The sequence below is a fragment of the Oryx dammah genome, unplaced genomic scaffold, assembly GCF_014754425.2.
Source record: "Oryx dammah isolate SB20612 unplaced genomic scaffold, SCBI_Odam_1.1 HiC_scaffold_20, whole genome shotgun sequence".
NCBI lineage: Eukaryota > Metazoa > Chordata > Mammalia > Artiodactyla > Bovidae > Oryx > Oryx dammah.
Genome location: NW_024070204.1, coordinates 57005138 through 57019125, shown reverse-complemented (window position 1 = coordinate 57019125; position 13988 = coordinate 57005138). Strand labels below are relative to the sequence as shown.

General features: G+C 35.8%; 1 protein-coding gene across 6 annotated transcripts in view; it reads left to right on the top strand.

Moving 5' to 3' along the window:
• ADAMTS6 (ADAM metallopeptidase with thrombospondin type 1 motif 6) overlaps nt 1–13988 on the top strand; it is a 290379-nt gene that overhangs the window by 217094 nt on the left and 59297 nt on the right. For all 6 annotated transcript variants that reach the window (XR_005724833.1, XR_005724832.1, XR_005724834.1 and 3 more), the window contains exons 16-18: nt 258–391; nt 2003–2126; nt 2626–2706. Coding sequence is in view for 2 of the 6 variants with exons in the window: in XM_040262604.1 (XP_040118538.1) it covers nt 258–391; nt 2003–2126; nt 2626–2706 (339 nt within the window). In the remaining 4 variants the exon portion in view is untranslated. The remainder of the gene's footprint in view (nt 1–257; nt 392–2002; nt 2127–2625; nt 2707–13988) is intronic.

Below are 13988 nucleotides of genomic sequence, written 5' to 3'. Positions count from 1 at the left end.
CCTCCATTATGATCCCTTCTGACCTAAAATATATATATGGGAAATACCTGAAATTTTAAAACCGTAATATTACTCAGCAGATCCTCCATCAAGTTGCACAAGCAATACAAATAAACATGAAATTTTACCAAAGAAGGCAATAGAACAGAGAATGATGTCTATATCAATCATAAATTTGCCATGGATAATATTGAATCACTGTTCCTTACACTCCATTTACTTTTCTTCTACTATCTCTCCATTTATTACTCTTCCAGGTGGGGTAAAACCTTGTGCATTGAACTGCTTGGCTGAAGGTTACAATTTCTACACTGAACGTTCCCCTGCGGTGATTGATGGGACTCAGTGCAATGCGGATTCACTGGATATCTGTATCAATGGAGAATGCAAGGTTGCTCAGATTTTGAATCTCACTCCATTTTGCTGGGGTTTTTGAGGCTGTTGTCTCTTTTTCTCAGATAGTAGCTCCTAATTAATACTATGCTAATTTTTAATAAAGAAAGCTGCATTTTGGACTCATTTGATTTTCTATAAGAAATGTACACAATTAAAGGTAGAATTATCCATTTACAAGCACCTTGAAAATGTGATTTATTCTGGGGTTCTAGTTATAGGAATTGCTAGAACTATGAAAATATTTTGGAATTTAATTTTCATTATTCTTATGTTCTGTTTATAAATAAGATAATAGCAAAAGAGAGGGAATGAGGATTCAATTCTTATTTGTATGGCTACTGTGTATTCTCAATGAAAGATTATTTGATGTATTTCATAGCAAAATATTTTCTCAAAATGTAAACTAGCTATGCTCTTCTCATTTTGTTTTCTTTTGAAGCATTTATAGTAGTTTTGATTATAGAATTAGTCTTACCTTTTTAAAGTGTTTACTTCAGAGAATTAGCCAGACCAGTCAGTTGGAAATTGCAGGAGCAAATCCATGGTGTTTTCCTAGAACTGTATGAATCTTATCGTAAGAAAAGCCACAAAAGCCACTGTTCTCTTAACTTTTTTCCTTGTCTGCTTTTGTTTTACCTTAAAGAAAAGCATAAACTGAATGCCAGAAACTGAGAAAGAAAAGATTTAAAAACAAACAAACAAAAACCACGTCTACTTTAACTTATAATTTCTTGCAAATTCTGTCCTTATTAACTTGCCTCCAAACGTATCTTATGTATCAGATGATGCAGTGTGTGTTCTTATATATCAGATGATGCAGTGTGTGTGTGTTTATATATTTACTTGAAAAAAAACTTGTTTCTGGGATAGTATTAAAATGTTTTTCAGATAAAAAAGACCCAGACACAGGTTATATTCAAAGACTACATGCCTAGTTTAATGGCTCAAAGACAAGTTACAAATAAAGTGCCAAAATATGCCAAAAATATAGATACAAACTGTATTTCTATGATTAAATGCAAAACAGAAAGGTGGGCTTTCAGGTTCTAAAATTACATGTTTACATCTCCTTTTTCTTTATGATAATTTTATTCAGCTGATGGAAACAGGTATTCACTTTTAGGGATTTACCCAGGCATCAATTCCACAACTAGTCTTTTCACTAATACTAACAATTGGATATCCTAAAGGGTCAGTGGTTTAGAAAGGGCAAACCATAATGCTCAGTAAAGACTCTTGTTGTTATCACCCATGTTTTATAGGACCATATGCCATTTTTTCTGAGTTAATTGAGGTTATATATAAGAGCCCATTGCCAACAAATTATAATATTTTAAGAACTGAAGCATGGTATCTATAAATGAAGAAGAAATCTAGTCTAGAAATGTAGGTATACATTCCTGGGGAATCAGAATATTTTTCTTTCAAATTATATGTTGAGAAATGTTAGCTAGAATTATCAGAAAATGAAGGTAGAAGTGGTTCACATTTCCTGTTTAGATTTCCTTTACTGGAAAAGCAAGTAGATAAGTAAGTTGTATTCATTTGATTAGTGGATCCAAGAGTTCCTCTTTTTGACACACTGAATATTCTTCTCTGTTTTCAGCATGTAGGTTGTGATAATATTTTGGGATCCGATGCTAGGGAAGATAGATGTCGAGTCTGTGGAGGGGATGGAAGCACATGTGATGCCATTGAAGGGTTCTTCAATGATTCGTTGCCCAGAGGAGGTGAGTGTGTAGAAAGAACTCTTCCTCACACCTCTGGTGGACTTGAAGACAAATTATTTGATATCCCCCTTATTTTAAAATTTTCTTTATTTAAGTAGACAGTGATTTCTCCCCAAACACTTTCAATCTTTTAAATATTAAATGTGGCTTCAGATTAGTTATTTTAAGGAAATATTATTCCATTTCTGGTTGGCTTCATTTAGTAATGTTTCTTTAAGATGGGAATTCCCATAGAGCCTGTGTTGAGGGAAAAAAAAAAAGCATGAACCAATATTATATGTTTTGAGGATTTAAAGATATTTTGAGATGATTTAGAGAAAAATAATACTCTAGATGTATTCATGAACCCAAAGGGAAATTTACTCATTACTTATAATTTATAAAGTGTATAGAAAGAATGGAAGAATAAGGAAACTTAACTGCTGAATGGTTACTAAATACTCATTTTCTGATGAAAGCTCTAGATGCTGCTTATTACTGGTAATCTTCTGTGTTCCAGGCTACATGGAAGTAGTGCAGATACCAAGAGGCTCTGTTCACATTGAAGTCAAAGAAGTTGCCATGTCAAAGAACTATATTGGTAAGTAGCATATTTTGCTAGATTTTAAATATTAATGAGGAAAAGCAGCACAGTATCAGGAAGGAAAAAACATACTGCTTTGAGGTAGAACACTTTGATGTTAAAAAAGAAGTTCCACATGAAAGAACAAAACAAAAAATTAGCAGTTTACACCTAAGTCTTTATGGGTGGTTTGATGTTTTTAAAAATAATTTGCATAAAATAAAATGCATTCTTTGTAAGGGTATAGTTCAGAGAGTGTTACAGTTATATGTGTGTGTGTCTATGTATCCGTATAAATACTACAACCAAAATGTAGGACATTTATATGACTCCAGAACATTCTTTCCTTATCCTTTGCAGTCAAGTCTCCCCAGCGTTAGCCTCAGAAAACATTAATCTTTTCTGACGTATTATTGTTATTCTGACATTATTATATTACCTTTCTTTATTCTGGATTTTCATATTCACATAAGTAGGATCATAACAATATATACTTTTACATCTGGCTTTTCTTGTTCATAACAAATGATTTTGAGATTCATTTATATTGCTGAGTGTGTTCAAAGTTCATTCATTTTTTATTGCCAAATAGTATTCCATTGTATGACTGTACCATCATTTATTTATCCACTCATTTGTTGATGGATATTTGGGTCTTTGCTGTCTTCGACTATTATGAATAAAACTTCCTTGCACATTCATAGGCAGGCTATGTACGGACATATATTTTCATTTCTCCTGGATAAAAAGCCTAAGAGTGAAATATCTGGTCATGTGATAAATATATATTTAACTTTTTAAGAGGGCTTCCTGGTGGCTTGGCAGTAAAGAATCTGCCTGCCTCTGGAGGAGACATGAGTTCAATCCCTGGATCTGGAATATCCCCTGGAAAAGGAAATGGCAATCCACTCTAGTATTTTTGCCTGGAAAATCCCATTGTCAGAGGAGCCTGGCAGGCTATAATGAGGTCACAGAAGAGTTGGACATAACTTAGTGACTAAAAAAAACAAATAAGAAAACCTTATAAGAAATTGATTGAATTAACTGTTTTAAAAGTGATTGTATCATTCCCACCAGGAATGTAAAAGAGTTCCAGTTGTTCTACGTCCTCATCAATTCTTGGCATTGTCAGTCTTTTTAACTGTACCCATAGAGATGTTTTTTGTGTGTGAAGTACCTAAACAAATATTTTGCCTATTTACTTTTTTTAAATTTATAAAGTTGTAAGTTATTTATAAATACTAGTTATAAATCCCTGCTCAAGTGTATGTTTTATGAATATCTTCTTCTAGTCTGTGGCTTGTTCTTAATTGTATCTTTTAATTTTGATGAGATATAATGTGTAAATTTTTTTATGGTTTGTGCCTTCACATCTTACCTTAAAATTTTTTCCTACCCTAAGGTTGCAAAGACTGTCTTCAATGTGTCTTAAATAAATTATGAGTTTAGCTTTTACATTTAGGTATTTGGTCCATTTTGAATCTTTATGTAAGGTATAAAGTAAGGGTTGAGGTTCAATTATTTTCACATAGATATTCAATTGCTATAACACATTTATTTAAGACAATTGTTTCCCCCTTCAGCTACCTTGACATTTTTGTGAGAGGTCAGTTCAGTTCAATCACTCAGTCGTGTCTGACTCTTTGCGACCCCATGAATCGCAGCATGTCAGGCCTCCCTGTCCATCACCAACTCCGGGAGTTCACTCAGACTCATGTCCATCGAGTCGGTGATGCCATCCAGCCATCTCATCCTCTGTCATCCCATTCTCTTCCTGCCCCCAATCCCTCCCAGCATCAGAGTCTTTTCCAATGAGTCAACTCTTCGCATGAGGTGGCCAAAGTACTGGAGTTTCAGCTTCAGCATCATTCCCTCCAAAGAAATCCCAGAGCTGATCTCCTTCAGAATGGACTGGTTGGATCTCCTTGCAGTCCAAGGGACTCTCAAGAGTCTTCTCCAACACCACAGTTCAAAAGCATCAATTCTTTGGTGCTCAGCTTTCTTCACAGTCCAACTCTCACATCCATACATGACTACTGGAAAAACCATACCCTTGACTAGACGGACCTTTGTTGGCAAAGTAATGTCTCTCTGCTGTGAGAGGTCAATCTCACATAAATGTTTGGGCCTGTTGATGTTCCCTCCCCTTAAACCAAAACCATGTTGTATGGATTAATAGAGATTTCCATTAAGTCTTGAAAATAAGAAGCATTAGGTCTTCAAATTTGTTCTTTCTCAAAATTATTCTTGCTTCACTAGGTCCCTTACATTTCTATATACTTTTTTGAATCAACTTGTTAATTTCTACAAAATGAGATTATTTGGAATCTATAGATCAATTTGAGGAGAATTGACATCTTAAAAATATTGTCTTCCACACATGTAGCCCAGTGTTCATTACAGCACCGTTTACTATAGCCAGGGCATAGAAGCAACCTAGATGTCCATCAACAAATGAATGGATAAAGAAGTTGTGGTACATATACACAATGGAATATTGCTCAACCATAATAAGAAATGAATTTGAGTCAGTTCTAGTGAGGTGGATGAACTGAAAGCTTGTTATACAGAGTGAAGTCAGAAAGAGTAAAACAAATATCATATATTAATGCATGTATATAGAATCTTCAGAGAACTGGTACTAATGAACCTATTTGTAGGGCAACAATAGAGACGCAGACATAGAGAACAGACTTATGGACACAGTGGAGGAAGGAGAGGATGGGACAAATTGAGAGGGTAGCATTGAAACACACACTTTACCATATGTAAAATAGATAGCCAGTGGGAATTTGCTGTATGATGCAGGAAGCTCAACCCAGTGCTCCTTGACAACCTAGAGGAGTGGTATGGGGTGGGAGGTAGGAGGGAAGTTCAAGCAGGAGAGGACATATGTATACCTATGATTCATTCATGTTGATGTATGGCAGAAACCAACACAGCATTGTAAAGCAATTATCCTCCAATTATAAATAAACTGTATTTTCTGTGTGGGAAGTTTTTTATGAAAAATTCAGTTTGTGTAATAGCTATAAAGTTGTTGAATTTATTGGCATAATGCTTTGTATAATATTACCTAATTATCCTCTTTGAGTGCCTGTAGGATCCATAGTGATGGCTCTTCTCTCATTCTTCACATTGGTGATTGGTGTCTTCTTTTTCTTAATCATTCTAGTATTATGTAGTATTCCATAGTCATTTAGTATTCTCTAAATGTCAGTTAGATTAAATTGATGAGTAGTTTTTATTAATTTTATTGTCTTTTCAAAGAACTGGCTTTTGGTTTAAATGACTTTCCTATTATTTCTCCATCTTCCATCATATTGATTCCCATTCTTCTCTTTATTATTTCCTTTTTGTGACTCACTTTGTGTTTAATTTGTTATTTTTCTAGCTTATCAAGATAGAAACTTAGATTATTGATTTTTAAAGTCTGTTTTCTACTCTAAAATAAGCAGTTTGCACTATAAATTTCCCTCTAAGCACTGCTTTAACTTCAGCCCATATACTTTTGATATGTTGTTTTCTCATTAACACTCAGTTTAAAATATTTTGTTATTGACCATAAATCATAGCTTAAAAGGTATTATTCAGTTTCTTAAATATTTGGGGGGGACTCCAGATGTCATTACTGATTTTTATTTTAATTCTGTTATGGACAGATAAGATACTTTGTATGATTTTAGTTCTTTTGTTGAGGTTTGTTTTATGCCCCAGAGCATAGTCTCTTTTAGTGAATGTTCCATGTGCACTTGAGAAGAATATGTGTTATAGTGGTATTGGGTTTAGTATTCCATAAATGTCAATTAGATTAAATTGGTTGATAGTTTTGTTGAAGTCTGGTACATTTTTAGTTATTTTCTGCCTGTTTGTTTCAGCAAATACTGAAAGATTCTTGTTGAAATGTCCAACTGGAATTGTGGATTTATTTCTCCCATTAGTTTGTAAGGTTTTGCTGCATTTATTTTCAGACTTTGTTGTTAGGTGTGTAGACATTCAAGATTGTTAGGTTTTATTGATGTGTTGAACATTTTATCATTATCCTATATTCTTTATTTCTGATGGTATTCTTTGACCCACATCTATTTTGACTGGTACTAATCTAGCAACCCAGATTTCTTCTATTAGTGCTTGCATAGTAAATTCTTTTCTGTTCATCCACTTTTCATATGTAGGTGTTTAGGAACTTTAAATATGTTTCTTCTAGGCAACATGTTGTTTGAGTCTTATTTCTTATGGTGTCTAACAATCTTTGCTTTTTCAAATACAATCTCGAAATGCGGGGGCTTGACAAACTTTTTCTGTAATGGGCCACATGGAAAATATTTTCAACTTTACAGGACATGAAGACTTTATCTCAGCTGTGTCTGAATCATTTGTATTTAGTAGGATTATTAAAATCATTGGATTTAAGTCTGTCATTGTGCTGTTTTTCTATTCTGTCCATGTTTTTTCCCTTTATTCTCCTTTTATGTTTTCTTTTTGTTTTATCAAATGTTTTATGGTACTCCAGTAATGGACTTCTCTGGTGGCTTAGACAGTAAAGAATCTGCCTGCAATGCAGGAGACCTAAGTTCAGTTCCTGGGTTGGGAGGATCTCCTAGAAAAGGGAATGGCTGCCCACTCCAGTATTCTTGCCTGGAAAATCCCACTGACAGAAGAATCTGGCAGGCTACAGTCCATGGGCTCACAAAGAGTCGGACACAACTGAGCAACTAAGCACACACACGCACACAATGACTTATTAGCTATATTGTTTTGTTCTATTTAAATAGTAGTTGCTCTGCTGCTGCTGCTGCTGCTGCTACGTTGCTTCAGTCGTGTCCAACTCTGTGCGACCCCATAGACGGCAGCCCACGAGGCTCCCCCGTCCCTGGGATTCTCCAGGCTAGAACACTGGAGTGGGTTGCCATTTCCTTCTCCAATGCATGGAGGTGAAAAGTGAAAGTGAAGTCACTCAGTCCTGTCCAACTCTTAGTGACCCCATGGACTGTGGCCCACCAGGCTCCTCCGTCCATGGGATTTTCCAGGCAAGAGTACTGGAGTGGGGTGCCATTGCCTTCTCCAGTAGTTGCTCTAGAATTTATAAAATGCATCTTTATCATAATATACCCTCAAATAATATTACAACATTTATGTATGATACAAAGTCTTACAACAGATTACTTCCATTGTATTCTTCCATCCTTTGTGTTGTTTTTCAACAGCATATTTTACTTCTTCATGTTATAAACACAATGCATTGTTGTTATTTTTTCTAAAGAGTCAGTTACACTTTAAAAAAAATTTTAAATAAGAATTATTTTCTGTTTACCTGCAAATTTACTGTATCTGTCATACTTTCTTTCTTTGTGTTGACCTGAGCATCCATCTATAATATACATATATATCTTCCAGGTTTTTTCATTAGATTTGTTTTCCTTTAAAGTTCTTGAGTATATTTATGATAGTTGTTTGAAAGTTATTTTCTACTAATTCTATAATTTCTATCATTTCTGAGTCTCTTGCTTTTACTTGGCTTTCTTGGTTTAGACCATATTTTCTTCCTCCTTGCCATTTGTAGTAGTTTTTCATTAGATATTGTACATTGTGAATATCTTCTTACTGAGAGCGTCGATTTATTTATTTAATTATTTTTTTCCCCTTAGAGTGTTAAGTAACTTGTAGATGAGCTTGATCTTTTTGAGGCTTGTTTTGAGCATTGTTGAAATGAGTCCAGAGTAGCCTTTATTCCATAGTTGCTCAGCCCCACTAAAAAGGCATTATTCTCTGATGAATGCCCTAGTGCTTGAAACTTCTGAATTCTTGCTCTAGAAATTTTTCTGCTTATGATTATCTAGTATTGGGGTGGGGCGATGTGGTTTCATGGAATTTTATCCTGTGTATATATAGACTACTATTCAGTAACAGATTCCCTCCTTTTACTCTAATTTTCTGGTTCTGCAAATTCCAGCTATTTTAGGCTTCCTAGTTTCTGATCTTTGTCTCCTAACTCAGTAAGACCACTATGTTCTGCTTTGGTTCTCCTGGTCTACACTGACAGAGAGTGCCTCCAGGCAGAAAGCTAGGGAAATTATATGACTCACTTTGCGTTCCTTTTTGCATATCACAGCTCTTCATCATCCTTGCCAGTGTCTAAAAACAGCTGCTTCATATATTTCATGAGTTTTCTAGTTGTTTATAGTTGGAGGGCAAGCCCAACTCCAGTTATTTCCCATGTGAAAAAATGGAAATTCTGTTTATTTGATATTTGATTCCTTGAGATGGATTTAGACTCTATTATGGCCCTTATGAGTTCTTATTCCCCTTAAAATATCACCTCTTTTTCCTTTAATCTTTTAAAAATAAGACTATATCTAGAATGCATCTTTAGATAGAATATCAGTATCATCAGACTCTTCCTTTCTTTGTTTAAGAAGACTTTTTTTATTTTTACAGCATAATTTTAGATTCCTTTGTGCAACAGCAAGAATCAAAACAAAAATAAGATTTCTAACATCAGATGTTTTACCTTTGATAATTCTCTGTCCGTAATGTCACATCCTCCTCACATTCTCCTCCCTTAGCAAATTTTTGTTCAGTCCTTTAAATGTTTCGTGTGGTTCTGAAATACATTATGACACTAGTAAAGGTGATTTAGGATTCCTTAACTGAGTAGATGGGAAAATTGAAAAGTGAGAGCTTAAATTGAAGGAGAATTCAAAGCTGCTAGATGTCTTGTTTTTATTTTGTTTTCACTGTTTTGTATTGTGCAGATTCAGATATACTTATATTTGTTGTTGTTAATCGCTCAGTCATGTCTGACTGTTTGCAACCCCATGTACTGCAGCATGCCAGGCTTTCCTGTCCTTCACTGTCTCCTGGAGTTTGCTCAAATTCATGTCCATCGAGTCAGTAATGCCATCCAAACATTTCATCCTCTGTCAGCCCCTTCTCCAACTGCCCTCAATCTTTCCTGGCATCTAGGTCTTTTCCAATGTGTCAGCTCTTTGTGGTCAAAGTATTGGCACTTCAGCTTCAGCATCAGTCTTTCCAATGAATATCAACAGTTGATTTATTTTAGGATTGATTGGTTTGATATTCTTGCTGTCCAACGGACTCTGAAGAGTCTTCTCCAGCACTACATTTCAAAAGCATCAATTCTTCAGTGCTCAGTCTTCTTTATGGTCCAGCTATCACATCCATGCATGACTATTGGAAAAACCATAGCTTTCACTAGACCGACTTTGTGGACAAAGTGATGTCTCTGCTTTTTAATATGCTGTCTAGGTTTCTCATAGCTTTTCTTCCAAGGAGTAAGCATCTTTAATTTCATGGCTGCAGTGGTTTTGGAACCCAAGAAAGTAAAGTCTGTCACTGTTTCCATTGTTTCTCCATCTATTTGCCATGAAGTGATGGGACCAGATGGCATGATCTTAGTTTTTTGAATGTTGGGTTTTAAGCCACCTTTTTCACTCTTCTCTTTCACTTTCATCAAGAGGTTCTTTAGTTCCTCTTCACTTTCTGCCATTAAGGTGGTGTCATTTGCATATCTGATGTTATTGATATTTCTCCCAGCAATCTTGATTCCAGCTGTGCTTCATCCACCCTGGCATTTCGTATGATGTACTCTGCACACAAGTTAAATAAGCAGGGTGACAGTATACAGCCTTGATGAACTCCTTTCCCAATTTGGAACCAACCTGTTGTTTCATGTCTGCTTCTAACTATTGCTTCTTGACCTGCATACAGGTTTCTTAGGAAGCTGGTCAGGTGGTCTGGTATTCCCATCTCTTGAAGAATTTTCCACAGTTTGTTGTTATCCACACAGTCAAAGGCTTTAGCGAAGTCAGTGAAGTAGAAGTAGATGTTTATATGGAATTCTGTTGCTTTTTCTATGATCCAACAGATGTTAGCAATTTGATCTCTGCCTTTTCTAAACCTGTCTTGTACATCTGGAAGTTCTCAGATCACATTCTTTGAAGCCTAGTTTGAAGGATTTTGAGCATTACCTTGCCAGCATGTGAAATGAGCACAGTTGTATGGTAGTTTGAACTTTCTTTGGCATTGCCCTTCTTTGGGATTGCAATGAAAACTGACCTTTTCCAGTCCTGTGGCCACTGCTGAGTTTTCCAAATTTTGCTGCCATGTTGAGTGTAGCACTTTAACAGCATCATCTTTTAGGATCTGAATTAGCTCTGATGAAATGCCATCACCTCCTCTAGCTTTGTTCATAGTGATGCTTCCTAAGGCTCACTTGACTTCACATTCATAGGGTATCTGTCTCTAGGCAAGTGATCACACCATTGTGGTTATCTGGGTCATTAAGACCTTCTTTGTATAATTGTTCAGTGTATTCTTGCTACCTCTTCTTAATCTCTTCAACTTTGTTCAGTTCAGTTCAGTCGCTCAGTTGTGTCCTACTCTTTGCAACCCCATGGACTGCAGCACACCAGGCTTCCCTGTCCATCACCAACTCCCGGAGTTTTCTCAAGCTCACGTCCATTGAGTCAGTGATGCCATCCAACCATCTCATCCTCTGTTGTCCCCTTCTCCTCCCGCCTTCAATCTTTCCCAGCATCAGGGTCTTTTCCAATGAGTCAGTTCTTTGCATCAGGTAGACAAAGTATAAGAGTTTCAGCTTCAACATCAGTCCTTCCAATGAATATTGAGGGCTGATTTCCTTTAGGATGGACTGGTTGGATCTCTTTGCAGTCCAAGGGACCCTCAAGAGTCTTCTCCAACACCACAGTTCAAAAGCATCAATTCTTTGGCACTCAGCTTTCTTTATAGTCCATACATCCATACATGACTACTGGAAAAACCACAGCTTTGACTAGATGGACCTTTGTTGGCAAAAATAAAGCTGTCTTGGTTGGTCGTAACTTTTCTTCCAAGGAGTAAGCGTCTTTTAATTTCATGGCTGTAATCACTATCTGCAATGATTTTGGAGCCCTCCCCCAAATAAAGTCTGTCACTGTTTCGACTGTTTTCCCATCTATTTCCCATGAAGTGACGGGACCAGATGCCATGATCTTAGTTTTTTGAATATTGAGTTTTAAGCCAACTTTTCACTCTCCTCTTTCACTATCATCAAGAGGCTCTTTAGATCTTCTTCTCTATCTGCCATAAGGGTGGTGTCATCTGCATGTCTGAGGTTATTGATATTTCTCCCGGAAATCTTGATTCCAGCTTGTGCTTCCTCCAGCCCAGCGTTTCTCATGATGTACTCTGCGTATAAGTTAAATAAGCAGAGTGACAATATACAGCCTTGACGTACTCCTTTCCCTATTTGGAACCAGTCTGTTGTTCCATGTTCAGTTCTAACTGTTGCTTCCTGATCTGCATACAGATTTCTCAAGAGGCAGGTCAGATGGTCTGGTATTCCTATCTCTTTCAGAATTTTCCAGTTTGTTGTGATTCAGCTTTGTTAGGTCCATATAATTTATGTCCTTTATTGTATCCATCTTTGCATGAAATGTTCCCTTGGTATCTCTTACTTTTCTTGAAGAGGTGTCTAGCCTTTCCCATTTTATTGTTTTCCTCTATTTCTTTGCATTATTCACTTAAGAAAACTTTATCTCTCCTTGCTATTCTTTGGAACTCTGCCTTTAGTTGGGTATATGTTTCCCTTTCCCTTTTGCCTTTTCCTTCTCTTCTTTTCTCAGCTATTTGTAAGGCCTCCTCAGACAACCATTTTGCCTTCTTGCATTTCTTTTTCTTGGGGATAGTTTTGGTCACCACCTCTTGTACATTGTTACAAACCTCTGTCCATGGTTCTTCAGGCACTCTGTCTATCAGATAAAATCCCTTGAATCTATTTGTCACTTCCACTATATAATCATAAGGGATTTGATTTAGGTCATACCTGAATGACCTAGTGGTTTTCCCTATTTTCTTCAATTTAGGTCTGAATTTTGCAATAAGGAGTTCATGATCTGAGCCACAATCAGCTCCAAGTCTTGTTTTTGCTGACTGTATAGAGCTTCTCCATCTTTGGCTGCAAAGAATATAATCAATCTGATTTCAACATTGACCATCTGGTGATGTCCATGTGTAGAGTCATCTCTTGCGTTTTTGGAAGAGGGTGTTTGCTATGACCAGTGTATTCTCTAGACAAAACTCTGTTAGCCTTTGCCCTGCTTCATTTTGTCCTTATATTGCCTAGGTAGTGTTGATGTTTCAAATGAGACAGAATCACTGTGAGAGTTGAAAATAAAAAATTTTAAATATAAGACAAATTTAAGACTAAATAATTTTTAGCTAGCATGTTCCTGTCTCCAAAGTTTAGACTGTTTTGACAGTCAAATGAATTTACATATTTGAAGTCAAGAAGGTACAGATATATTTTCCAGGCAGTTAAGGATGAGGAAATGAAAATGATCTATACTCCTAAGGATAAGTGGTAGATTTCCAGAGTCAGAGACTCTGCATCATGACCCTTTTAGTCCTTTGGGGCTGCATGATCATCTGGCCTCATAAAGTTTTTGAATAAGTTAGCAAACTAACAGAAAGATTAAGCTGACATGTTTTTTGTCACTGTCAAAGCATGATAATTATTATCAAAATTATCTCTCATTTATTTATAGAAGTTTTATGTAGTAGTGCTGATAACCATTTTTGTATTACATATTTTTAAACTTTTTTTTACATTTTTTTCCTAAGGAGGTTTAAAAAATGATGTTAATCTTTTTCTTCATACCTTCTGAGGTTTTGATCATGCTTAGAAAAGCCTTTCGATGCCCCAACATTATTTTTTTTATATATTCCCACATTTTCTCCTAGCATTTTATGACTTAACTATATTTACATTTAAATAATTATACATCTGGCATTTATTCTTTTCTCTCCCTTTCTTTAAACTTTGTTTTTATTGAAGTAAGATTCAAATAATATAGAATTCAGACATTTTAAAATGAACAACATAGTGGCATTTAATACATTCCAAAATATTTTCATCATCCCAGAAACAACCGCATGTCTGTTAAACAGTTACTTCCCATCCCTTAGCCCCTGGCAGCCACCAGTTTGCTTTTTGTCCCTATGGATATACCTACTCTAGATATTTCTTATAAATAGAAGAGTAAAATAGGTGATCTTTTCTGTCTAGCTTCTTCTACTTAGTGCAATTTTTTTTTTTAGTTTCCTTTGAGTCATGTGTAGTACTTCATTCTTTTCTATGGCTGAATTTTATTCCATTGTCTTGTATATGCTCCAATTTTTTATCCAGCCATTCATTGATGGACATTTGGGTTGTTTCCACCTTTGGCTATTGAGAGTTACTACTAGAAGCTTGTGTATACAAATATTTGAGTGCTAAT